Below are 27505 nucleotides of genomic sequence, written 5' to 3'. Positions count from 1 at the left end.
AGCACTGGAGCTTGCTGGTTGTTGAGTGGAGTTGGGTCTTAGCATTGAGATGGAGATCTCTGGGAGAGCTCTCGCCGATTGATGTTACGTGGGGCCGGGAGGTCTGTGGTGGTTCAATATCCTGAACTCGGGTCTCCCACCTCAGAGGTTCATGCCTGACACCCAGCCAGAGCACCAAGACCCTGTCAGCCACACGGCTCAGGCAGCCATCCTGTCATGGAGTCACCTGAGGGTCGGACATCCTGTCGGGGGCTCCTCTTCTCGGGCCCCGGAGACTCCTGAGGGGCAGCCTCCTGTCAGGGGCTTCCTGGTCAGGTGCAGTTGCCTGAGGGACGGGCGTCAGGTCTGAGTCATGCGGGGTGTTGGGCACTTGCCTTCTCTGCTCCAGAGTGTAGCGTCGGGGGGTTTGGCTTCTGAGCTCTGTTAATTTTCATTCACACTCCCAAACAAGGTCGAGGTCTGTGTTTTCCAACACCACCAAGCAATTCTCTAATTCTCAGTGGACACTGGTTGTCCTACAGATATAACTCAATTCTGACACTATGTACCTGGAGACAGCATCAGATCCCACAGGTCAGGGGCTCTGTCCACAGGTCTTCCCCCGCTTCAAATGCCAGTCACAAGTCCGGGTTGTCACCTGTGCTTCTGACCCACTGGCTATAAATCAGAGGTTCCCATGACCCCCTTCCTTGGGTTTGATTAATTTACTAGGGCGGTTCACATAACCCAGGAAACCAGTTTACTTACTAGATTACTGGTTTGTTACAAAGAATATTAAAGGGTCCAAATGAACAGCCAGATGAGGAGATACAAAGGGAGAGGTCCAGAAAGGTCCTGAACACAGGAGCTTCTGTCCTCGTGGAGTTTTGGGTGTGCTACCCTATTGGCACATGGATGTGTTCTGTTTCACCAACGTGGAAGCTCTCTGAACCCCTTTTGGGTCTTTATGGAGGCTTCATTACATAGGTATGATTGATTAAACTACTGGCCATTGGTGATTGAAGTCCATCTCCAGCCCCTCACGTTTCCCTGGAGGTCCAGGGTTGGGGCTGAAAGTTCCAACCCTCTAATCACGTGGTTGGCTCCCCTGGCAACCAGCCCCCCTCCTTAGGGGTTTTCCAAAAGTTATCTCATTGATATAAACTCTGATGTGGTTGAAAGGGGCTTGTTATGAATAACAAGGCACCTTTATCACTGATCACTTAGGAAATTCCAAGGGTTTAGGAGCTCTGTGCCAAAAGCCAGGGGTGAAGACCAAATTTATATTAGTTATTATAGATCACAATATCACACACACCACCCTGCATAACCACTGAATCAAGAAATCAACGTTGGTATATCCCTACTGGCCAGTTTATAGATTTTATTCAAATTTCACCAACTGTCCCAACAATGTCAGTGTTTCCTTTTTGGTCCAGGATCCTATCCAGGAATATACATTGCCTTTAGTTGTCATGTCTTTCCAGACTCCTTCCATCTGGAACAGTTTGTCAGCCTCTCCCCGTCTTTCATTTCCTTGACAGTTTTGAGTGCACAGGCCTTCGTTCTGTAGGATGACCTTCAACCTGGGTCCTTTCAATGTTTGCTCATGACCAGATTCAGGCCATGCGTTCTCGACAGGAACATCTCAGAGATGGGGCTGTGTTCCTCTCTGCCTCACACCAGGAGATGTGAGTCAGCCCACCATTGGCCATGTTAACCTTGATCAATCTGCCAGGTTTCTCTACCTTAAATTCATCTTTGTAATTGATTAGTCTTTGAGGGAGGGAGAGGTATTCTGATATTATGCCAATATCCTGTTCATCAAACTTCCACCAACTCGCCTTCATGTTTATTGACAACTCCTATCTGCATCAGTCACCTCCATAGTGGTTGCCAAATGTTGATTCTCTATCTCCATTAGTCCTTCCGTATTTATTAGTTGGCCTTCTCCTATAAGGAAGAGCTTTCCCAACTTTCTCAATTAATTTATTCATTTATTTTTATCAGTATCGACTCATTCAGTAGGTTGCCACCTATTAATATTATTTTTGATAAATACTGTTCCTGAGTGTTCAGATTGTTTCTAACTTGACTGGGGGTGGAGAAACCCCTTCAAGCTGGTTCCTTTTACATGTCCCCATTATTTATTGAGCTTTTCCTTATTTTCTGGCACAAGGAGATGTTCCAGTCTTTATCCCTCTCTCTCTCTCTCGCACACACATCCATGTGATTTAACAAAGATGACCTCGGTAAACCCTATGAGTTATATGCAAACTTTTGTGTGATTCATTGTACATTTTTCTGGGGAGAGGTCTAGCTTAGCTTTTATTGGATTCTCAAAGAACGTCCCTGACCTCCACAAGTTTAAGGACCACAACTAACATCTCAAGAAATGCCTATTGAGTCTTTCAGATCTACCATTTTTCAGGTTCCTTATTATTGGACAGCTTAGAGGGGTGTTACTTCCTCTTGCTATCTCAATTACGTCGGTCCTAAAACCATCTCCAGCTTATAGGAAATGCTCAATAAATCTTAGCTATTAAGATTATTAGGGAGGATTCTCATGCTCTGGTGCTAGATTTCCTCAGAGTCTGAGTCCTGAAAAATCTCATTTTCTCTGAAATCTAACAATCCGTTTAGAGTCTCTCTTCTCAGCCCCTGTAATACATCTTCAGTTGCCTCCTCCATGGTCTGAAGCACCTTAAATTCAACGTGTCTAATGCCAAACACGACCCTCTTGAAATCAGTTTTCCTCAGCAATCTCTGTTTCTGAGAGGGGAGCCATCGTTCTTTCAGTACCTCAGGTATGAAACTGTGGATTCAGCTGACTCCTCTCTTCCTGCCTACTTCCATCATCACATCACTGTGCCAGCCAGGAATCTTATGGTTGTAAGAAAATTCAACTCAAACTGACCTAAGCACAAAGGTACACTTTTTTCCTCTCACATAACTGAGAAGTCCAAGGGTATCCTGCTTTGGGGCACGGATAAGTCCAGTTCAAATCTTCTGCTTTTTCAGCTCTGCTTTCCTTTATGTGGGTCCCATTTCTCAGGCAAGTTTGCTCAAATGGCAAGATGGCCAGCAAGAGGCCCAGGCCTACATCATATTCTCTTAGCAACACCAGGGGAGAAAGGGCACCTTGCTCTTGGGTAACAGAAAAAACTCCCAGGGCTAGCTTTTATTCTAACTGGATCATGTGCCAATTCCTCAACCAGTTCCTGGGGCTGGGGGCTTGGGGCGGAGGAAGTGATGCAGGTACCCAGGTGTGAGTCTAGGGGTGGAGTCAGTCCACCCAACAAACCACATGAACTGAGAATGGAGGCGGAATGGTTCGCTAAGAAACATATGGGTTCTATTACCGGAGGAAAAGAGGACTTATGCGGGGCAGGCTACCAGCTAATGCATAGTCTCAGAGATGGCAGATAAGGATCTGAACAGGTAAGTGATGTAGGCACTGAAAATGAAGAGAGGCAAGCATTTTAGAGATAGCCAAGCGTTAGAATTGACAAGACTTGAAAGAAGGTAAGAGAGGTGAGAATCAAAGAAGACACTAATTTCTGGCTTAAGTGATCGGCCGGTGGTAGTGTCTTCCCTGAGACTGGGAACAGATCTTGAAAGAAGGAAAAATGATGAGTTGAATTTACGTGTTGATTTTGAGATGTCTATGGGATCTTTAGGTGGAGCTGTCCAGCAGGTGTGGGTTGGAGAGGTGAACGTGGGGTCACCAGCCATGGGAGTGGGTGACAATGAGCCATGAAGTATGTGCACAGTGGGAAGAGGGCCAGGATGTAGCCCAGTGAGAACACTTTTTGTTTTTTAAAAAAATTTAAAAATTTTTTGGCTGCACTGTGGCTTGTGGGATCTTAGTTCCCTGACCAGGGATCAAACCCGTGCCTCCTGCAATGGAAGTGCAGAGTCCTAACCACTGGACTGCCAGGGAATTCTCCCAGTGAAAACGTTTTAAGGGAGTGTTCCAAGAGTGATTAATAGTACCAAATACTACACAAGGCAAATACAAACAAAAATTGGTCCATCTAACTAGCAACCACAAGGTAACTGGTGACGTTGGTGAGTAGTTTCCTTGGAGTGGTAAGGGCACAGCCAGGATTAAGAAGAATCAAGGACAGCATGGGAGGTGAGGAAGTGGAGGCTAAGAGCACACACACCCCTCTGAAGTAGCGTGGCTGTGTACAACGATGGGCTGGAATTGTGTCTTTTCCCTACAACACGTATTCTTCACACTTATCTGTCAAAGCTTAAATTGCTTTGAGTTGCTTTTGTTTGAAAAGTATGCACATCTGTTCCACATTCTCAACTAGACTCTAAGTTCTTGAAGGTAGAATATGACAATCTTTGCGAACTTCCCTAGGATCTAGCACAGTGCTCTGCTCACAGTTAAGAATAAAACTATTGTTGATTAATAAAATACTGATTTAGAATCTAGAGCAAAGGGGTCTCCTTCCCCCAGTAACTTGGGCAAGTGTCTTGGTGCCTGATTATACACAATTTTTCTCCCATTCTGGGAAAGGAAACATGTAGCAACAGAGGTGAGGCAAACTCCAGAAGTCCTTCTCAAGCTAACACTCTGAAGTGGGGCAAATGTTTACAGGGTCCTGGGGTCCCTGGAGATGCTGTGTTTTGAGGGCTACCTGACATTCACTGATTTGTGGGCTAGGACACAAAGCAAAAGGAGAGGCCTGTTTTATACACATTCATCAAGCAGAATAAAACCTTTATAGTTCACACAGAATCCTTAACGGTGGTCAAGATCTCTGACCTGCCTCAACAAGGCCAAGCAAGAAGACTAATCCCATTTAAAAGAAATTTCTGTGAGTGCTCCATGTTAAAAGTTCCAGACTGCTCTTGGCTGGTTCTTGTACTGATTAGAAAAAGCAGCACAAAGTGGTTAAATGAGGCAGTGTGACATCAAGAAAACAGGGGCAGTTCCCTCACGGTCCAGTGGTTAAGACTCCGCGTTCCCACCGCAGGGGGCACGGGTTTGATCCCTGGTTGGGGAACTAAGATCTCACATGCTGCGTGGTGTGGCCAGAAATTAAAAAAAAAAAAGAAAAAGAAAAAAATTAAACTTGGGAGTCAAAACACCTGGCTCTCTATGCCTGGCTTTGTCATTAGTTGGTGCCCTTGGGCAAGCTGTTTGATTTTTTTAAAGTTTTATTTATTTTTGGCTGGGTTGGGTCCTCTCTAGTTGCGGCGAGCGGGGGCTACTCTTTGTTGCGGTGTGAGGGCTTCTCATTGTGATGGCTTCTCTTGTTGCGGAGCACTGGCTCTAGTCATGCAGGCTTCAGTAGTTGTGGCACACGGGCTCAGTAGCTGTGGCGCATGGACTTAGTTGCTTCGTGGCATGTGGGCTCTTCTTGGACCAGGGATCAAACCCGTGTCCCCTGCATTGGCAGGCGGATTCTTAACCACTGCACCACCAGGGAAGTCCCCAAGCTGCTTATCTTTGAGGCTACATTCTAATTTGTAATGATGCGATAATACCTATCTTGCCAACTTCATCAAATTCCAGTGAATGGCTCACACAATCCTCCCTCCCTCCTTTTAGATAAGAAGTGAACTTATTTAGAGAGATACACATTCCACATACAGAATGCAGTTCGTCTCAAAAGGAGAGAGGGCCTGGAATATGGGGTTGTTAGTTTTTATGGGTTGGGTAATTTCATAGGCTAATGAGTGGGAGGATTATTCCAACTATTTTGGAGAAGGGGCAGAGATTTCCAGAAACTGGGCCACCACTCACTTTTTGACTTTGATGGTTGGCCTAGGAACTGTCATGGCACCTGTGGGTGTCATGTCATTTAGCATATGCTAATGTATTACAATGAGCATATAATGAGGCTCAAGGTCCACTGGAAGTTGAATCTTCCGCCATCTTGGATCTAGTTGGTTCTAACCAGTTTTTGTCATGTCCTATGGCTATGTCATTCTTTTAAAAGTTGTGCCCTGACCCCTCCCCTCCTGTTTCACCCCCCCTCAGAGATTTTACTCCCACATTCTTATGGGAAGCAGAGGGGCAATGGTCAGTCTTCTGTAACTGCTTCAAGGCTGAGTAGGGGCGTCGACCCTGCCTGTCAGTCCTCCCTCATTTATTAAGGACTAAAACCATATGTAAAAATGTTGGGTAAACTGCAAAGCAGGAATGGTGATTTTTAATGTGTTAAGCACCTACTATATGCTTGGCACTTCGTTCATTTACAACATGTCTGTCTGCAAGGTACAACTTCAATCACCACTCAGTTCTCTATGACATGTTCCCCTTATAACATTATCTTCTCTTCGGATCACTGGTGTTTCAGATATTAGTTTTAAAGCAAGATCTTTTAAAGATCAGAACCTATCATAACAACTTCGCATACTCCAACGTGCTTGATTAATAATTAACAGCATCTTCGAACTCAACTGGTCCAGATGGACCCAAATCATGCTCTCTGGACAACATGAAAATCCCACATAGTCAAGCAATGGAGCAGATGTAACAATAAGGACACAGGTGAGAAGTACGGACAGAGAGACTATGTGAGTTGTGTATTGGAATAGCAGGCACAGAGAGATGCAAACACTTCAGCAATATAGGTGATGCTTAAAAGCAATTTTCAGAAATAGGAGAAAGAAACTTTAAAATGAACATGAGGGGAAAAAAGCAGTCTTACGCAGAACAAAATAGGAAAACCTAAAAAAAACTTCAGTTCTTGAATCTTCAGTTCGTTGTTGCTCCACAAAATATTCACAAAATTAGAAAATTAGTGAATGTTCATATTTTGTTTATATCTCATGAACTGGTTTTCCCAACCATTATCAATGTGTGAATGGCAGTGCTTTTGAAAATATTAATGATAAACCTACTGACTTTAGAGGCCTGAAAAAGGGACCAATATGTGCATAGTAAGAAGACTCATCTTCATGCCTGAGAAAACCAGACAGTGCCTTATCAAAGGGCTTTCCCAGCTGCGTCCATGTGCCCAGACATGGGGTTCTTTTACTCAGGGCAATAAAAACAGTCCATTACATCAGCTTCATTTGAACATTCACTTTTAAGTGGCTTTTTGCCTCAAATGGGAAAATAACATCTTTAGAACAAGGAAAACAATGTTTGTAGTTTTCTTTTTGAACTCAAAATATTAACCATTGCTTTCCAAGGTCATTAATAGGGTCAAGTTTGGCAGAAATGCTACATATAAGAAAAGCTTATAATACAGAAATGCCATGGCACAAACCATCCTTCTCTATTTCTCCTCCTCACCTGCTCCCCTCTTCCCTTCCCAAAGAGTGACTTTCAAAGCATCCAATAAAACGTAACCTACATATTTAAGATGATCTGCAGTATTTCTTGCACTGACATCAGTTAGTTTTGGGAGAGGACTTTGCTATGAATCAGTTTCAAACAACATCATTGGGAAAGCCCAGTTAGAGGGCGTCCACTCAGACACTCAGTGCTGCCTCATCTCTAGAGAATCTAGCACTTGCCAGAAGCCTGTTTCTCATCTTTAAATGCCCTCCAGTATTCACAGGTAACCTGCATCCTTAAGCCATCTGTGTACACCAGTTGCTGGTCCAATCTGGAGGCATAACTAATGCATAGTTATTGCATTACGATTACTAACTTACTGATAACTTTCAAACTCTACCATCAAAACCATTAAAGTTACCGAGTGCTCAGAGTCAAGACATGCTATTTCATATCATACATTTTTCAGAGGAAGTCTGCTTTTCTCTAGCCTTCCAAACAGCATTTGGAAGACACTCCAATGGGGGGTTTTATTATAAGTTGAGAGATAAGTGTTAGAAAAGAATATCTTTTAGGGCGCATCGCTGAAAGCAACCAGGGAGAAAATAAGAAAACAGAAACACTGTCCAAAGTGAATCAAGAAAAAATACTAATTATCCTAAGCCATAAAACATTAAGCACAAAATATAAACAACATATTACAACTTTATTAGATTCTTCTATTTTACTGGCTGTTTAGACTCAACTATGGCCTTAGTAACCTATAACGTTAACATCTTTGGGTGTCACAGTATATAATACCTAATCTGATTAGGTGGCACAAGGACTAGCCAACCTGTCAACACAGAGTAACCATTAACATCATAGCTGCGGCCATTTGATGCTTTTATAATAATTTGATCATAAATGTAAAGATATCTGTATTATGTGAGGGTTCTCTGCTGCTGCTGTGCAAGTTATTATTCAAGAAAAGTCTGCCAGACTAGGCCTAATTAAAGATACCAGCTGATGCCATTTTTATAGGGAAGTCAAAAGTCTGCCTTATAGTTAGAATGACAAAGGTAGCAAGTCTATGATGAATTACTTTCTCTTTTGGGTCCCTATCCCTACACCTCCACACATAACCCCTCCATACCGTGTCTCATTATCCATCTAACATCTTGCTATGACCCTTTTATATGCTCCAAGTAAGAATGGTATTTAGGGTTTTGCTCAGTGCAGGGGAAGGGGGTATATGAGTGGCTAAATGGACAAACTGACAGAGGGCAAAAAGAAACATTCCAAAACCTTCCTATTTAATACAATGTTCTTCATGACACCTCTCAGGCTGGAAACAGAGGTTGGTGTAAAGAACTTCATTCTGATGATTAAAGACTTGTATGACTAAGTAAGGCAGTTTCTTGACTTATCCCCACCCCCTAACAGATTTTCCTAAAAACCTGTGGGATAATCAGGGAGGAAGCATATACATCCCTTTCCAAATGGAGGCATTGTGACTCCTCCCAGAAGGAAAGTTTACAACATGGGCTCCTGAATCAGGAGCCTCCCCGCCAGCCATTCTGGAACGGGCAGCTACACCTGCACACCCTGGAACCTGTCAGGTCTCGAGTCTGATGTCTGAAAAGCGTTTCAGTCTACGTCCACTTCAGTGAGGGTCAGTGGTGTCCGGTGGCTGCGGTCAGGGTTCTATCCTTTGATAACAGCAATCGGTCTCAGTTTAATGGCCTTCTTGCTGATTCCGGCATCATGGCAGGTGTTCACCACATCAGTCACATTCTTATAGGACTCAGGTGCCTGCAGGGGAGGAAAAGTCGACTTAAAATGGAATCTTGAAAAGCATTAATCTTCACTTGTAATTTAAAAAATGCACATTCAAACAGTACTGAGTTGGTTTTGTTTTTTCTTTTTTCTGCCTATCAAATAGGCAAAGGTTTAAAAGATGCTTAAGCTCAGTGTTGGGAAGGGAGTAGTACGATGACACTCTCATCTCGTTTTATATTTTTTCTGTATTTCTCTAAATTTCCCCAAAGAACATATATCACTTGTATAAGTAGGAAAAGCAGTAAATGTAATTGAATAAAGCATATACACTAATACCCAACTGGAAGGAAATGTACCAAATCATCCTGTTAGTGGTAACTGTCTTTGGATGGTGGAGTTACTGGCAATTTTGATTTTCTTTTATTACATATTTCTACAGTTGTCAAAATTCCTGGAATGACCATGTATTACCTTCACAATAAGGAAAGGTTATTACATTCATATATATAACTAACACTATATGTGTGCATGCATACATGGGTATACATACATACACATACAATTTATTTCTGTGAGTTTCTAGTAAGACCTCCCCCCTTCCTTCTGTCTTGCCACCATTAGAACAAATCTCACCACACACACCCTTTATCTCCATTCATGTCAACACAGCAAGCTTAGGTCTCTCAGACTGATTCCCGTGGGGCTCTGTACACACCCCTTTCTAGCCCATCTCCTATTCCCTTCCAGTTTCTGAAACATTTCCACTGTGGCCTCTGAACTCCTTCCACTGAGTCAAAGGCAAAGAACTTCTTCCTTTCTTCTTTAAACATTCCCTTCACTTTCTTGTTCTTGCTGAAACATGGACCTCCGCTGAGGATACTACTTCTGCTTCCAACTTTCTGAAGTGGTAGCTGTTTTCTCTCCCAAACTGGGTCATGCCATTAGGTTGAGAGGTGGGACAGGTGTCCTTGCTCTTCATGGTTCCTTCCAGACCATTCTCCCTCCTTTCTCCCAGTTTTGAATGTTGCAGTCACCATTTATACCACCCACTACTCTTCTTGCTGCAATCATCTGCTAGAGTCTGATCCCCATTGTTACTTGAAGTTTTCTAGCTCCTGGGTCACCCTCACCCTCTCTTGCTATAATTCAGAACGATTTCAATATCCAGGAAGAGAATTCTTTCAGTAACTTGGCTTCCCAGTTTCTTGATTCCCGCTCCTTCAATGCTTACCTCAGCCATTCACTCCCAGAGTCATCCCCCAGAACTCGTCATTACCAATGATTACAACTCCTCCACAGTCTCAGCTCCCAGCATCCCAGACAGCCTAGGTTTCCACCTCCAACAATCCTTTAACCCCACAAGACCCACAATCCCTTTGCAACATCCTTCAACAACCTTGCTTCTCCTTTACTGTGCCGTACTTGCAACCCTGGTTAAAGGAAACTCAACATCTATTTCATGCCTGCACCTATACAGTCGGATGTAGCTGAAAAACAGCCAACCACTGAATTTAAGCTCAAGTGGGCCCTTGACGCTGCTGGCAATCACCCAAAATTTCACTAGGCCAATCACTTTCTTAGATGATGATTTTATACCTTCTCCTGCATCCTCACTCTCAGTTGCTGGCCCTACTTCCTATTACACTGAAAAAACAGAAACAACCAGAACAGCATCTCCATAAACTCTCTTACCATATCTTCTCTGACTATCAGCATCTGTACCTTCTCTCCTTTTATTAAGGATGAATTACCTAAGCTCCTAGCAAAGACCAACCCCACCAGATCCCACCTCCTTTCATCTACTCAAGGACACTTCTCTAGTAATTCCCCACTCTTTCCTGCATCATCGATTTCTCTTCTAGATTCTTCTCAACCGCATGCAAACACATCAGTTAGATCATGTTGTTCTTCTGCTCAAAATTCTCCAAAGTCTTCCCCTCACCTCACTCAGAGGAAGAGCAAAACTCCATTTGTAAAGGAAAAAACAAGGACCCACATGATCTGGCGCCCCTACCTCTCTAACCTCCTCTCCCTCTTGCTCGCTCCAGTCACACTGGCCTCCACACCGTTTCTTGAACCTCCAAGTATGATCTGGCCTCAGAGTTTCTGCACTTGCCATCCTCCCTGCCTGGAAAGCTTACCCCTAGATACCCACATAGCCTGTTCCCTTACCCCTCTCAGGTCTTCACTCAAATACCACCTCACTACACCCTATCTAAAACTGCACCCACTCCCAGTCTGTCCCTATCCCCCTTCCCATTTTTACTTTGTAGCACTTACCATCATTCTACACAGTATACATTTTACTATTTGGTAAGTTTCACAGGAAAGAATTTGTTTGTTTTGTTCACTGCAATATCCCTAGCACCTAGAACAGTTCCTAACTATAGCAGATGTTTAATAAGTATTAGCTGGATGAGTGAAAACAATCATATGTAAAATGTGCAAGTAAAAAGTATACCAAATGTTAATAGTGGTTATCTCTGGTTGGTGGAATTCTAGATGTTTTCTTCTTTGTATTTTCTAAAACCTCTTAATTAAAATCAGGTGAAAAATTAAGTTGTAAAAAAATAAAGCTTTGTCATACTCTTTAACTCAGTAATTCTGCTTTTGAGATTTCACTCTAATTATTAAAACATCTGGAGGAAAGCTTCATGCATGAAGACCCACAGTACAACTTAATTTAGAGTAGCAAAGATGTGGCAACTACTTGAATATCCACTATGGGCAGAAACTTACGGTACTTAGCTAGTAGAATATTTCTCAATCGTTAAAAAATGACATAAACAATATTATAATAATGTGTTAAATTTAAAAAAGGACTATAAAATGTTTGTAAACTATGATTATAACCAGTTTAAAAAAGCATTTAGGGAAAAAATGGCAATAAGCATCTTAAAAAAGGAGGTAATAGTTATGTCAAGGCACAGAATTTTTGGATGATAATTTTTCTTTTCTCTTGAACTTTTAAAAGGAAGTTATGTTGCTTCTAATTTAAATATGTACATGTGTACATATACATACATGTAATTTAAACAAAATCTTTGCTCCCTTATGAATCAAAAAAACCCATTTTCTCAAACATTTCCCTTCTACCTTTTCAAATTTGCTTTCAAATTTAACTGTTAAGTATACAGTTGTGCAAAAGAAAGGTTAAGATGAGTCAGCTCAAACTAAATTTAAAGCTTTTAATATGTAGACAAAGACTATACATGAATGGTAAAAATCATTCTTATGGACCCAGCTCATAATTAACCTCCAAACAAAAGAGAAGACAATGATAGACTGTAACTGAGGTTATTTAAAAAAAAAACATTTCTATTAGCAATACTAAAAATTGCTGTCTCCGTGTACTGGCACAAATTATAAACAGTTTTATGCTGAATACTTATCAAAATTTCACTTACCTCTTCCATAACCAGCTTGGGTGAGGCAACACGGATTGCAATTCCCATGTCTGCCAATTTGTCTAGGACATCCTGGAAATCTAAATTACGCCTTGACTTTGCTCGGGACAGTGCACGGCCCTAGATTGGGAAAGAAATGAACTTCATTTATAAATTCTGAGCTCCAATTTATGTTCAATCCCAGCAATTATTTAAACCCTTAGGATCATATGCCTTTTCCTTGACTTCTTTTTAAACTCAAAAAAGAAATGAGAGTCTTTTTCTATTTAATCAACCCTGTAATGTGATTTTTGTTGTAAGATTCATCCTTTTGGAAGACAAATTTACATCTACAAAGCATTTAGCATTTTAAAACTTAGTTTTGTGTATCTAATCACTATTAATTATCAATTACATATAAATATGTTAATTTAAAATTGTAATCAGTATGTCTATCATCACAAAAACTTTGTGCTCTGTGGTTTAAAACAGTTTCTCCACCTTAGCACTTACTGACATCTTGGATGAGGTAACTGTTGTGGGGACTGTCCCATACGTTATAAGATGCTGAGCGGCATCCTTGCCCTCTACCCACTAGATGCCAATAGCACAATTCCCCTCCCCCACTGCGACACCAGAAAATGCCCTGAGACACTGCTATTGTGTGTGGGGAGATGGTTTTGATCACTGGGTTAAAGTTAGGAGTTGGGAGGCAACTGGAAATGAGAAAGGATCAGAGGAAAAAACGTAGGGTTAATATATATGTGAGGGTCTGTCCTACTGAGAAGATATCATAGACAGTTTCTATTTTCCACTCCATCACCAGCTAAGAACTCTGATGGCTTAGAAGAGCAGTTGGAAAACTGGTTTGTGGGCCAAATCTGGCCTACTACCTGTTTTTGTAAATACAGTTTTATTAGCACACAGCAATACCTATTTGTTTATGTATTGTCTACGGCTGCTTTTCTACTAAAATGGCACAATAGAATAGCTGCTACAGAGATCTTACAGCCCCAAAAGCCTAAAATATTTACTGTCTGGTGCTTTATAGAAAGTTTACCAACCCCTGGCTTAGAAGAGGCAATATATTGAAATAGGCGTGCAGTCTACACATGGGTCCTGATTTGCAAAATGGGGCATATCCTCCAAATCTCGAGTGGACCCACCCAGTAAGGAACCAATTATGCTAATGGCTAGGTCTGTGAATCATTGAGATACACTGTGATGTAAATTTGCATCAGGTAAAGTTTTATCAGTTATGCTAGTGTGACAATTTCTCAATCTGGATTTTGTGGACTCACAGAGTTGAGGAACAGTCCCTGGCCGTACAATGACCCCACTAAGGTCGAGATACTTGGTGACCTCAGTTAGTTCACTAGACAGTATATATTACAGGGATAAATTCAGGTAGAAGACAAGACAAACCCAAACCTCAACTTTGTTAATGCTCAGCCAAGTACATTTACCTGTCAAAATGCAAAACAATGACTACATTGAAGAGAACATTTCTAAGTAAGTTTCTGTTTTCATAACTCACCGCTCCATGACAAGTTGTTCCAAAGGTCTCGGTCATGCCCTGCTCAGTGCCAGTGAGAACATAGCTACAGGTTCCCATGGTGCCGCCAATGAGCACTGGTTGTCCAGTGAGCTGAGGAAGCACACAAATCAAACATGTTACAATTTAGAAAAGCATGAGCTTTCTATGTCTGAGATTTAAATTTCCTCTTGCATTGGAGGACTGTGGAGAAACCAGGGCCTTTAAATGCACTGCTCTCACAACTATATTAAGATATTATTTTGATTCTTCGATAGTTGAGAGGGAAGGGAAGAGGATGGGAGGGAAAATGTGAGGACCAGGAAGGCAGCAGAAGACAGACTGAAGGTAAGAGCAAAGCAAAACTCAAATGTGTAGTGATGTGTTTTTCGGGAGAACCATCCCGAGCAAGGCATCTGCCCTCTCAGGCTTGTTTCCTCATCTGTGAAATGGTAGGTTAAGGGTCTTTCTAACTCTATCACACCCAGACACCAAAAGGATAAGAGGAATGAAACAGACTGAGTTTAATCTTAATCCTGTCTTCTAATCATTCAAAGGCCTTAAAAAGATAATCCTAGTGCATCTTAACGGAGTAGAATATTCTCCATGCAGCACTACAGCACACTGCAGGCAGACGATGGGGGGAGTCATGCTTCAGAGAAGACTGGAAATCACTGTTCTCATGGATGACAGACTGTTTTCTTTTCACAATTGCTGCTTTCCTGTTTAAATTCTTACGTATTTAGAACTGTCTAAATCATGCCCCCACTGCTTAAAACCACAAATGGCTCAGTACGTACTTGGTAATCAACCGCAATGAGGGGATGGTGAGGAGGGAAAGCTCGGGTGGATCCCTTCCTGTGTACTAACAGAGTCCGTTCCTTTCCATCCACCACATGCTGTTCTACTTTGGCAATATTGTGAGAAACATCATAGATCACATGTAGGTCCAAGTCATCAGGGGTTGTGTTGAAGACCTTGGCAAAAGCCTAAGGGAAAAATCTTACGTTAAAAGTGGCAGAACCAGCTCTTCAGAACTTATCTTATTGATTTTGGAAGGTCTGTTGGAAGGGAGTGAGGGATTTAAGAGTTCAAAAATAGCAGAATTATTAATCTTCATGTAAAGGACAAACACTGTCTTTAGACCACAGAGCAAACTCCATTCCATGAATTCCAACTAGTCTTGACGGAACCTGTCAGAGGTGCTTCTTCTTCAGCCTTCTGAATCTCAGTGAACGGCACTTCTACCCTCTCCGCTGCTCAAGGCAAATTCTAGGAATAATTCTGGCTTCTCTTCTCCCCTCTCCTGATACCCTGCTGAGTTAGCTTAAGGACACACCAAAAGCTTGGACACTTTGCCAATATTTTGAGTATCTATTACATACATTTCCAAAACCAAATTCTACAGGCTTTGATTTGAATACACTATGTTTTAAATCACTTAACTTCATCATGTATAACTGGGAACAGACAAGCAACCTCAACTGTACCTGACGGGTTAAGAAGGTCATGGAAGAGCGGTTGACCCAGGCATAGTTCCCAGCCGCTGCCATTCCCTTCAGGTAGTCCTGACCCTCTGAGGAAGCGATTCGAGCACAAGCCAACTGACGGTCATTGACTATAATTTTGTCTCTCTTCATGGCTTTTTCCATAGCTACCAGCGCATCTGAAAGGAGAGAGAGCAACAAGTCCAAACCAGCCAGCTTTCCCTTTATAATTCAGATTTATTGCAGAAAGGTGGGCTACATTCAAAACCATTCTACAAAGAAACAAGTAAAATACAATTTTCCCTTTAAGGTGTTTCTGAGCTCATCTATTTATTGGTCAAGATACATTTACTGAGAATCTTCTGTCAGAGCTATGTGACACAATATATGCGGGCTCCAAAGAGAACACCTGCTCTCCAGGACTTGCAAGGGGAATGGAAGGTGGTCTGAGTTACTCCCTTCCTGGCATGTGCATGAATGAGAAGTAATAAAATACGTTTTATTGCCATCATGGTTTTTAAAAATAATTTTTAGTGACTTAAAAGAACTGGAGACAAGTTGCTAGACCTTCTGCATGCAAATCAAATCCATGATAAAGTGTAGAGCAGAACTCAGTAGAAAGTTCAGAAATACTAGTCAATGCTCCATATATTTGCTAGACAAAATATTCTAACAGGCCAGGCTGGCACAAATTATTAGATTCCCATAGAATGAAATGTACATACAAGGATGAACCATAATTGCAATTTAGAGTTTACAGTAATTTCCATGTGTCTATATAACTTTTCCTATATTCATAAATCCTTTCACTCATCGTACAAACGGTTCAAAGTGACCTTTCTACTATTCCCCTGCCTCCTGCTTTTGTTCACACTGTCTTTTGGTCATGAACGTTTTGCGTGTGTGATTGTTCAAACTGCACATGTTGTGTGTCCATGAAGTCACCTCTAAAATCTTTTCCCTAAACACTTTATTTTGTCTCTTCCATAGTATTTTATCAATTACTATACCTTCTGTCTTTACTTTTTCTTCTTAATGAACATGACATCTCTCTCATGAGACAATTTGAGGGCGGAGCCCTTGCTATTTCATCTCTGAATCCACTATAACACCTAATCTTGCAGTACAGGTAGGTGTCTAAGACATATTCCGGCATATATCATAAACTCTATGATTTAAAGTCTTTATTGCTCTTTCTTGGCCAGACAGTAATAGTAACCTGTAAGAGTACATATGGTAACTGGAGCCTCTGACAACACCATATGAAATAATTATTATTCCCATTTTTTTCAGACAAGTAAGTTAAGGCCCAGTGAAGTTAATTTCTGCTAGTTAGGAAAACCAGGGTAAAAACCTGCACAGTACAGTTCCAGCACTTTCTCCCTTTAATCTCTAAATGGCTCCCCACAAAATGTACATTTTAGCACCAAGCCAAAAATTAGGTCCAGAATATACCTGTGGCTACTTGGTGGCCCAAGCCTCTGCTTCCACTGTGGATCATCACACACACCTGTCCCTTATGGTCGATGCCCATTTTCTTAGCAGCATACTCATTGAAAATCTCATCCACAACCTGGATTTCTGCATAGTGGTTGCCTGCTCCCAGAGTCCCCAACTGCAAATGTGAGAATGTCTGATAAAATAGCTGCTATTCAGGTTTGAAAAAATCCATTTGCAAAGCAAATAGGTAAAAAAAAACCCAATAAAAACAAAAAGATAACCACACAAATAGTGTAACAAAAAAACTTCTAAGCTTAGAAATGCTTCATTCGTTTAAAGTAATATCCCACACAACTAAAATAATGTAGACCAGTTCCTGCAGTTTATTATATCATTATTTGCTTGAGGTACAGCACATTAAAAGCATCATAAACGAAAACTCAAACCACCAAATGGCTCACAGGACAATTTAAACATCATGGAGAGAAGGGTCAAATTTTGGGGTGAACTCTGGTGAATGTTGACTCTTACACTAAGTCCAAGTGCAAATGATTTTTGAAATATCTGTGAGTTCACTGACACCTACCACTATCCATCACTGGAAGAATATATCCCATAACCGGAGCTAACAGATGCTTTACGGACCCAAAGAATGGCAGTGTTGCAACAGTCTTAGAGACTGCCTAGTTTTAACTATCTCAATTTTCGGATGAGAAAATGAGACCCAGACAGGCAAAAGAGACTTGCCCAAGGTCACAGTGAATTAGTGGCAAAGCCATCACAATTTGCTGTAAATTTCAAACATCTGGTATATTTTTATCTCATGGACACCATGAAGCGACAAGGTATCTGTTGTCATCTTGGATGCTAGAAAACTTTCAGCCAAATCTGTAGATTGTCAAAGTTTGTACATATGCAATTTTGGTATACATTTTAAGCCTTATAATCATATTCCATTTTCCTCCCATCCACTTCTAATTCATGATATCTTGTTTTATTTTATGAACATCTGCAAGCTCCTGATAGCTTTTTAAAAGATTAAGAATGAAGCATAAACAAACAAATTTGTGTTCCTTTTGATGTGAAAAAAGCGGGGGTACATTTACTACATGGAAGACAGATTTCTTTTTTCCTCCCAACCAAAACAAAATATGAAAAAACTGAACACTTCCCCTCCAAAGCGAGTGTTACCTGGGGCAGGCCTCTCTTTTTAGCCCTGGCAGAGACCTTGTTGGGGTCAGCCTGCAGCATCCTCCCGTACTCCTCACAGTGCTCCTTGTCTTCCGCCCAGGCGTAGCCTTCTCTTAGGGACCAGTCCACACCCATCTCCAAGGCCTCCTCCAAGTCTCTGAGTGAGTAACAAGGTGCAGATCATTTCACAGCCAAGGCAGATCAAAATCTAAAGATGACCACATCTCAAAGGGCAAAAGAAAGTCCTATACTGACTATTGCCTGTGTATCAGGCATCGTGCTAGATGTAGTTCATGCTCTCAGCAACTCTAGTTTTTTGAGGAAAAGCAGTTACATAAATAATTGAATATTAAAATTATAAATGCCACATTACAGATGATTATAGTTCTTGACATTTACACAGCCCCTCATACTTTTCAAATCTTATTTATCTGATCCTGAATTCTATGAGGTAGTGATTAAGCAGCCACAGAAAATTTATAACCATAATCAAATATCATTATCTACCACCAACTTTACTACAGCTACACTAACTTTTCATAGTAACTTATGAAAAATTACAACTAACAAACAAAGCTATCTCAATGTCCTCAGGCAACACAGGTTAAATTTTAAGGTCTATTCCCACCTTCACAGAAGTATTACATCGCTTTACTGCACCTGCACTTTGAAGCTGAGGTGCACACACGTTAAACCCTTAGAAGGAAAAAGCTCTGATCTTCACCTAAGGTCTAGCCCTCTTCCAAAATACCACCCAGAGAGATTACAATGATCAATGGGCCCTCACCACAACAGCCCATTTCAAATATTACTTATTAGGACAAAATTCCTATCTAAAATATTTGTAAAGATGCTTGGAATTTATTTAGATGTTCCAGGTATGCTTTTCAAAGTGGGACTGCATGTCAGGGACCACATAAAAATCACAGAATAAGCATCTTCCAAATGTATCAATTTTACTCCAAGTTTTTTTGTTTTGTTTTTTGGTAAAGGGGAGTTGTATAACAAGTAATAGCTAAAAACATTTTAATATTAATGTCTGTACATATATTTGAATAGAATGCAAAATTCACATGAACTTTAAGATAAAAGAGAAGCTATTAATGATACATACTTATTAAGCACACCCTTCTGCAAAGTGTAAGGTGCACAGCTTTACACGAGCTATGACAGTACGTCAACGGCCATGTAAAAGGTCACTGTGCTGTAGCTTTACACTGCATTTTCTACTTTGGAAATACACAACATCTTAGGTGAAGAACACACTCAGTGCTATCATCCAAAAAGGAAGGTTGTCAATAAATACAGGTTCACTGACAAAGGACGGTGGGGTTCAGAATACAGTCTCTGAAGCCAAAGGATCCTTGGTTTGAATCCTGACTTTACTTACTAGCTTATTTACTATTATCTCTTTAAACTTCAGTTTCCCTTCTTGTGAACTAGGAATAATATTAGGGTTATTATCTACACAAAACGATACACACCTACACTACAGCACAGTGCTCTGCATATAGGAAGTGCTCAGTAAACATCGGTGGATATTATTCTATTATGACTTCTACCATATGTCAAAGGCTGTCATGATGAACATGAATTGACTAATGTCTCTAATGAACGTTATAGACCTCATGCTTAAAAAAACAATTCGTTACCACTTCCTCAACAGTGACTGAACAATCCCCATCTCCGAAGTGTCCTACATTGGAAATGAACGTGAGGGTCATGTGATTATTATCTCTCACTCCCTTTACTGGCAACTTTTGTTCTTACTTGGCATTCATTGGGATGACGCCTTTTGACCCCACCCCAACAGGAATGTGGTCAAACATAGCTTGGGCAAGTTGCTCCTTCACAGGCTGGACATCACTTTCGTCTAAACTGGTTCTTAGCAAGCGGACACCACAGTTGATGTCAAATCCGACGCCACCTACAAAATAGGAAAAGTTAGTCAAATATTAGCGAAACCAGGTAGTTAGGCTTTGTTACCTGTGGTTTCCCACTGTTAATAAAGGGTTTAAAAGACAGCCACTCTTTTAAAAATAGCTATGTTTTAAAGGAGTCAACAAAGTGGTTCTCTGTGGGTAAAGTCTGATGACAACAAAATTTAAAGTAAATACATACTAAAGGTACTTTGTGGGTCAAGGAGGCAGTAATGAACAAGTAACATCTAGACTAGAGATTAAAATTTGAATTACGTGCTTCTCTTTTTTCCTTGATCACTCTTGTCAGGGGTTTATGAATTCTATTAGTCTTTTCAAAGAACCAACTTTTGCCTTTGTTGATCCTTACCACCGTCTATTGTTTCATTAATCTTGCTCAATTATTTCCACCTATATACATTTTCTGGGGTTAATTAGTTGTTCTTTTTCTAACTTTTTGAGATGGATGCTTAGATCATTGACACTGCAGCCTTTCTTCTTTTCTAATTTGTGCACTGAAGGCTATATACTTCTATCCAAGTATGGCGTTAACAGTAACCCACAATTTTTAGACAGGTATTTTTTAAATTAACATCAGTTAAAATTATTCTGTAGTTTCCATTAGGATTTTTTGTTTTTGACCCATGGGTTATTTAAATGCATATTGCTTAACTCATAAACATGTTTTATTTTTCCCCAAGTTTTTATTGTTATTAGTGATTTCTAACTTAATTCCGCTGTGGTAGGATAGTATCCTCTATATCAGCGGTTCTTAGGTGTGACCCAGGGATTCTTTCAGGCCTTTAGGATTAATTGTATAACAATGCTAAGACATTATTAGCCTTTTAAACGTATTCTCTCTACTGTATAGTGAAGTTTTCCAAAGGCTACATGACGTGATAACTTACTTGCTCTGAGGGGTAATGAGACATGTCCTTGTGTATTATTGTTTCTAAACTTTCTCAGTTTTAATTTCCAGTAAGGTAAACATTGATAAAAGTCTTTGAGATCAACCCTCAATAATTTTAAGAACGTAAAGGGGTCTTGAGCCCAAAGTTTGAGAACTGCTGCTGTATGATTTCAATGTTTTGAAATTTGAGACATGCTTTACGGCTCAGTATATGGTCAATTTTGGTAAACATTGTGTGCACTTGAAAAGAATGTGTTCTCTACAGTTCTTGGATGCACTGTAATGTGGATGCATGCACAACCACACATGTATATGAGAGATCAAGGTGTCAAGTCTGTAACAGGATTGTTCAAATCATCTGTGTCCTTACTGATTGAAGTCTGCCTTTTCCTCAAGAGAAAAATAGTGCTAAATGTTGGGCTCACGTATCTGCACTTTTCCTCTAGATCTTAGCCTCACAAATTCTTACTGCCTCTGTAGTTTTTTTATGGTTTCAACAGATGCGTTTTTGGCTCTGTTTTAAAAATTTCACGCAGCTTTTCTCATTGTTCTCGGCAAAGGACTGTCTGAAGTGACCTTGTCCACTGCTGCTGGAGGCAGAACTCTCAAGACACAATTCAAACTTTCATCTTTTTTTCAGCCTCTGAACGCAAAGATATTACTTCCGGTGTGAAACATTTTCAGTGAAAGCACACCACAGCAGAAAAGAAGTATACAACTACAAGTGACTAATAATGATGCTAATGAGAGTAAACACTTAATGATGCTAATGAGAGTAAACACTTATCAAGTACTTCCTATGTGTCCAGCATTGTTGTAAGTATTTTAACACAGCTTAATGAATTTAATCCTCACAATAATGCTATGCAGTAAGTAACATTATTAATTCCAATTTGCCTAAGAGATAACTGGGACACAAAGAAGATGCATAATTTGCCAGGGAAGTGTTTCAGTTTCTTTTGTAGCCAATGTCTGAATAGTGCCTGGCACACAGTAGGAGCCCAAATAATTTTAAATAAATATATGCTTTACTTGATATTTTAATAGCCTCTGAGTGTCCACAATTAATTCTCTCAGTAAATGGGGAAAAGAAATGATAGAATACGATGAGGCTGACATTCACACACAAAATGCAGCCGTGCTCTATTTTAGAAAGGCTACAATTCTGAGAGAAGCTACACACCTGACAGCAGACATGCACAGTGACCTTACCTGGGGATACCACTGCTTCAGGGTCATTCATATCAAAAGCTGCCATATTCCCAATAGCAAACCCATAACCTGAATGGACATCAGGAAGCCCAATGGATCGCTGAAAGAGAATTAGAAAATAAAATACAGCTTTCTCACTGGCACTCTGGCTGCCTGAGAGACCTGACACTAACTCTCAAATAGGCTGGGGGGCTGAAGCCTTCCCTAAATCAAGATTCTGTTTTCATGAAATCTTCTCTATTGGTGGAAATTAGGTGTAAAAATTCCTAATCATAAAGCCAAATACAGCAGGAAAAACTTTTTTACAAAGTTTGACATTAACTAAGAAAATTGAAAAGAGAAAAGCCTTAGTACCACATGATATAGGAGGACCACATACTAACTTCAACGCATTATTACATTTTAAAGATGATTCTTAGACATTGACAGACTGTGGTCATGTCAGGCTGACAGGAGGAAAATACCTGATTTACACAGGTCTTTAGTGTTTAAGCAATCAGAGACAAATGTAATCCATTTGATGGTATGAAAACTGTACAATTTCTACATCTGGGGCCTAGAAAAGGATACTGACCCAGGAAGAATGGAGGTCAAAACATGGTAGGAATACATGCAGACACCTGGACACTTACGAGTTCCTTAAATGCACAAGCCATGTCTTTTCATTTCTCCTCCCAAGTGCCCAGCAGAGAAACCGGCATAAAGCCCTCAAAAAATGTCTGTCGAATGGATTTAACATCTACCTCTAATGGTGGAATCTGAATGTAGACTCGGGTGAGGGCCCCACTTGTACCATCCAGTTCTATCCCCACCATCGCCACCACCCTCCTTTTCCAATCATATCCACAACAGCTATACTGCCCTTTGTCCCTCCCCTCAGTCCTAACCCTTACATTTCTTGCCAATCTTTCTCCAATCATCCTCTTGAATGAGGCCACAGTGAAACTTTCACTGGTGGTAAACTGATATAAGAATAATGTGTACACAAGAAAACAAAATCTACTTCAAAGGTTCTCAAACACTTATAGATTCTGGCTAAAGGCAACCAGAAGCTGAGATGTTACCCAGACTCAGTTATTTCTTTAAATTCCATGGTTATTTCTAGATGTTTGAAGGTCACTGTCTAAATGACACCACTATCAGTTAGGCATGGCCATTCATCCATTCAACAAACTTTCAGACTAAAAAAAAATATGAGTGATTAAAACTGTGAACATAGACTCACATGAACAATCCCAGGCAGGGCGGCCACATTGCCAATTTGTTTCATGGCTGGCAGGAAGCCACCAACACCTGAAAACAAAATTTTAATATTAGAAAAGAGGACATATTTGATTTTTAGCTGAAGTGTATTCATACTTTTCTAGATTGCGTTAATGAAGGGGTAGTGGTTAGGACTGCTAAAACAACAAAGCGTAAAAGGGTGTTTGAGATGAAGTGGAGAAGAAGGCAGCACACGCACAGGAAGGTAGTGAGGGCAACCAGACTGATTACAAACATGCTGTCAGTATTCTGTGCATACCACGGAGGACTGCTTGCAAATACTGTACAGGGAGATGTGAAACATAATCATTACACCTTATGTTGTCAATACAAAAAAAGGGTTCTTTTAACTGTTCATAATATATATCAAAAAAAAAGTACTGGTTTTATTCTAAGTGACAAAGAAGGGCAATTTGGAAGAGTTGGGAAAACACTGGATGGAGAGTCAGGGGATCTGGGGTTCTAATCTCAGCTCTGTCACTGGCTGTGTGTCATTTCAGACAAGTCAGCACACCCTGGTGGGGGGGAGGTGAGACTTATTTATTTTAGGTTTGTTGACTAAAAAAATAAAAGGGTTAAAACTAGATTTCTATTCCACCATCACCACTAGAATGTTATATTACAGTTTTATATATTTATCTCTAAACCTCCTTGTAGTCTTGCAAGATAGGTGTTATAAACTCTCTTTTACAGATGAGACAACTGAAGTTCAATGAGGCTAATCAGTACACTGACTTTGTAATCAGACACTCCTGGATCTGAATTCTGGTTCTGTCACTGAGAGACTGTGCAACCTTGGACAAATTAAAATGACTTAACTTCACTCAGCCTTCACTTAAACATCTGTAAAATGGAGATATCCTCTTAGAGTTACTTTAAGAATTACATGAGATAATCTATGTAAAGTGCCTGGCACATAGTAAGTGCACAATAAATGGTAGCTCTTGTTATTACTGTCCGAGGTTAGGTGTAAAACCAACCAGGTCCATCCAGCTCCAAGTGCTTTCTACAAGGCCAGGTGGCTAACAATGTGATCACGAATAAGTAACGGGTTTTCGTCTCACTTGAAGTCTTGATCATTCCTTGACAACACTTTTGTATTTTTAAATTATAATCATTTGAGTTACCATTTTTCAGGCCACAAGGTAGACACTACTTGTACTGCCACATGTCAAACTCTAATTTACTTACCACCACCTCGACAGGCATTCCTTAATTCTTCAAACATTAATTTTTCCAGAGCATCATTCACATAGAAAACTCCTTCAACCTGGTACCAAAGAAAAGGAAGAATTATGTCTGAGCACATGGACCTGATGTACGTAAGTACAGGACAGAATACAAACACTGTAGGCAATATTTATTTTGCTTTACTCTTTATAAAACACTTTCACGCTACCTTAAACAAGCAGAAAACTTCCTACAAGATGTTCCCATCTTTAAATATATCTTAAAAGTGTATTTTACAATGTTCACAAATCATTTTGTTTATTCTCCTACTCTCATAGGCCATATTTAAAAGTTCAACAGGTAAAATATTTCGTGTATGTGTGTGAGATAAAGAAACGTCTTCCAACAATGCTCTCACTAAGCCAAAGGTCTCAGTATTCTTGTGCTTCTAAAATATCAGTAGGTTTTGAAAAAAATAAATGAATCAAAAACTCAGATCTAAACATAAAAATGCAGTCATCTGACCTAAGTGTACTTTTTCTAGGTCTAAGACAACGGCACACTACACTACACTTTACTGTGTCCTATTCTGATTTACAAATCTGTACTTAGGTAAACAGTGAGTAAAAAAATTTTAACAGGTAGCTATATAGCTGTGTGCTTAGTTTTACCATCTATGTAATTTTAAGAGGAGGATAAGAAAGCTTGACAATAGAGGCACACAAACGGCAATGGAAGACATGATTATGTAACACCAAAGGACAGAACATTTTAATCAGAGATCAAATATTATGAAGGATCTGCCTAACATTGAAGAACCAAAGATTTAACAATCATCTGGACAAGGAAATTTATTTAACAGAAAGATGACTTCTGCATCTTACCACTGCATGAATAACAATACCAGTTATGGAAAATGTCTCAATTTTCCAAAGGGCCACATTTATTAATTCACCAAACATTTGCTGAGGACTCATTATGTGTCAGGCACTGAACTGGGCAGTAGGGGAGACACAGAGAATATGCAAGATCGTGATTTTGTGGAACTTCTAGTCTAGCATGAAGCCCAGACTAGAAAATGTAGAGTGCAATCAGGCAAGTGCTGTAATAGAAGCACAGAGTACTATGGAAGAATCTGATGAAGAAGGGGCTCAACAGTCTAGGGAGGCGGTAGCCGGGGCGGGGGTGCGCTTCACAGTATGTTCATTTTTTGTGAACACTGAGCTGGCTCTTTAAAGACAAGAGACGTTACTGGAGCAGCAGCAACACATTTAGGAGCTGAATGGAAAGATGACATAAAGATGGGAGAGAAGTATTTTTAAGGCGCAAAGAGGAATTTTTAGTGCACCACACGGTTCTTACAGGAGGAATGGAGATTAAGCAAGAGAGAGAGGGAATTGTAAGTGTGACGTTCACTATTCTCATGAGAATGGGAACACAACACAAGCCTAGCATAAAGGTCAGTAACTTTTTAAGAGCAATATATCAAGATTTCAACTCTCCACTCCCAAGGGAGAGGTGGTAGTAAAGTGTTGTTCACATAGTTAAACTGGAACTGCCTAGCAAAAATCAGACTTGCCCCCAAGCAGAATTAGCAGGAGTGGGTGCATCAAAAGTTAAGCCAGAATTGCTGACAGAACATAACAGTGTATGTTCAATCCTCTTAGGATGATATGTTTTTTATTTTCTACTCCCTGCAGGGAACCGGATTCCATAAAAAGAAACTAGCCAAAGGAAAAAACAGAGCAAAAGGGAGGTTTGCGACTATGGGCTTTTTCTCCGCTCAGCGTCTAGCTAAGTGCTTTGCTCATAGGGGGCGCTCAATAAGTTTTAATATTGAGTAAAAGGGTGGAGTGGCTATCAGGAACTTTTACCAAGACGCAGGATCACAAATCTTCAATACACTTGCAGGGCACCTAAAGGGATTTCAAAAGCCGTCTAACAACATATGCACCAAAACCTCACAAATGCCTTCTTCTTCACTTTAATGGAAGACCATGAGCACAAATGACAAGGAAGCCCAAGAGATACAGAGACCTGGCTTTCAAACTCTCTGGTATCGGGCTCCCAAGTCTCCATCGGGAATACGTCATCCTGTCAGAGGAAAAAGAAGTGAACTGGCCATCACGTCTTAGCTGAGCTTCTACTGGGTGAGTAAAGGAAGCCGTGTAACCGACTCACGCTCAAAGCCCTACTGCGAAGTGCATATTAAAAAGAAAAAACCTGCCCTGTGAACTTTCTAGGTTGCCACGAGAAGCAAGATCGTTGTATTAAAACCCCGCGCATGTCAATTAAAAAAAAAAAAAACACACCCAACACGGAGCAGTGAATGCTAGAAACTTGGTTCAGCGAACACAAGTCAGTAAACGTTATAAATGACCGGCATGACTCAGAGGAGCGGAGTTCAGTCCCAGCAACTGCACCCCGGACTGGCTGTGCCACCTAGTAAAAGCCCACTAATGTCTCTAAGGCTCAGGGACGTAACACCTCTCACGGTTCATGAGACTTCTGTGTGAAGACGCTTTGCAAAGGCCAATTTCGTATTTACTGGGATTCCCTGGACACACTCCGCTTTGCTCGTCCTCACGGTTCGGGGACCTCTCCATCTGGGAGGTGGGGCCGGCATAGGTTGGGCAGCCCCGGAGGCGGGAGGGGTGGGTGGGGTGGGAGTTGGGGGATGGGAGGAACTCTGCTGGGGGCGGGGGTCTCCCCGGCGCGCGAGGAGTCGGGAGGTCTCGGAGGAAACCGGGCCGGGTGGGTAGAGACACGCCGCGGGCCCCCAGCCGGGAAGGCCCCGGCACCGGGTCCTGCTTCCCCGCCTCACCTGCATGTTGGGCACGAAGCCCTTCTTGATTCTCCAGCAGCTTTTATTGACCTTTTCCAAGAACTGCAGTTCATCGTTATAACTGCGGCTCATGGCGGCGACAAGAGTGGCGAAAACTCCCGGCTTCGCTTTGAAGACCCGCTGCCGCGTTGTCCCGCTAACCGAAACACCACCTTCCGG

General features: G+C 41.0%; 1 protein-coding gene across 1 annotated transcript; it reads right to left on the bottom strand.

Annotated features, from left to right (window-relative positions):
* Positions 1-7913: 7913 nt before the first annotated feature.
* Positions 7914-27505, bottom strand: RTCB (RNA 2',3'-cyclic phosphate and 5'-OH ligase). Its single transcript, XM_061204507.1, has 12 exons — positions 27326-27505; positions 24523-24601; positions 23294-23361; positions 22069-22168; positions 19798-19954; positions 18028-18184; positions 16852-17011; positions 15400-15575; positions 14710-14898; positions 13913-14023; positions 12397-12516; positions 7914-9022 (listed from the first exon to the last, which is right to left on the bottom strand). Exons 1-12 carry the CDS (start codon positions 27416-27418, stop codon positions 8915-8917), a joined length of 1518 nt encoding a protein of 505 aa, XP_061060490.1. The 5' UTR covers positions 27419-27505; the 3' UTR covers positions 7914-8914.

The sequence above is a fragment of the Eubalaena glacialis genome, chromosome 11, assembly GCF_028564815.1.
Source record: "Eubalaena glacialis isolate mEubGla1 chromosome 11, mEubGla1.1.hap2.+ XY, whole genome shotgun sequence".
Lineage (NCBI taxonomy): Eukaryota > Metazoa > Chordata > Mammalia > Artiodactyla > Balaenidae > Eubalaena > Eubalaena glacialis.
Note: the sequence above shows the minus strand (reverse complement) of the source record. Positions and strands in the feature narration are given on the sequence as shown.

What these genes read in the sequence shown, in the direction of transcription:
- RTCB (XM_061204507.1), bottom strand. Translation starts at nt 27,418, where the DNA reads ATGAGCCGCAGTTATAACGATGAACTGCAGTTCTTGGAAAAGGTCAAT. An exon ending in AAAAGAGAGGCCTGCCCCAG is followed by an intron (nt 17,012 to 18,027) that starts GTAACACTCGCT and finishes TCACATTTGCAG; the next exon opens with TTGGGGACTCTGGGAGCAGG. An exon ending in TGACCTTCTTAACCCGTCAG is followed by an intron (nt 14,899 to 15,399) that starts GTACAGTTGAGG and finishes TTTTTCCCTTAG; the next exon opens with GCTTTTGCCAAGGTCTTCAA.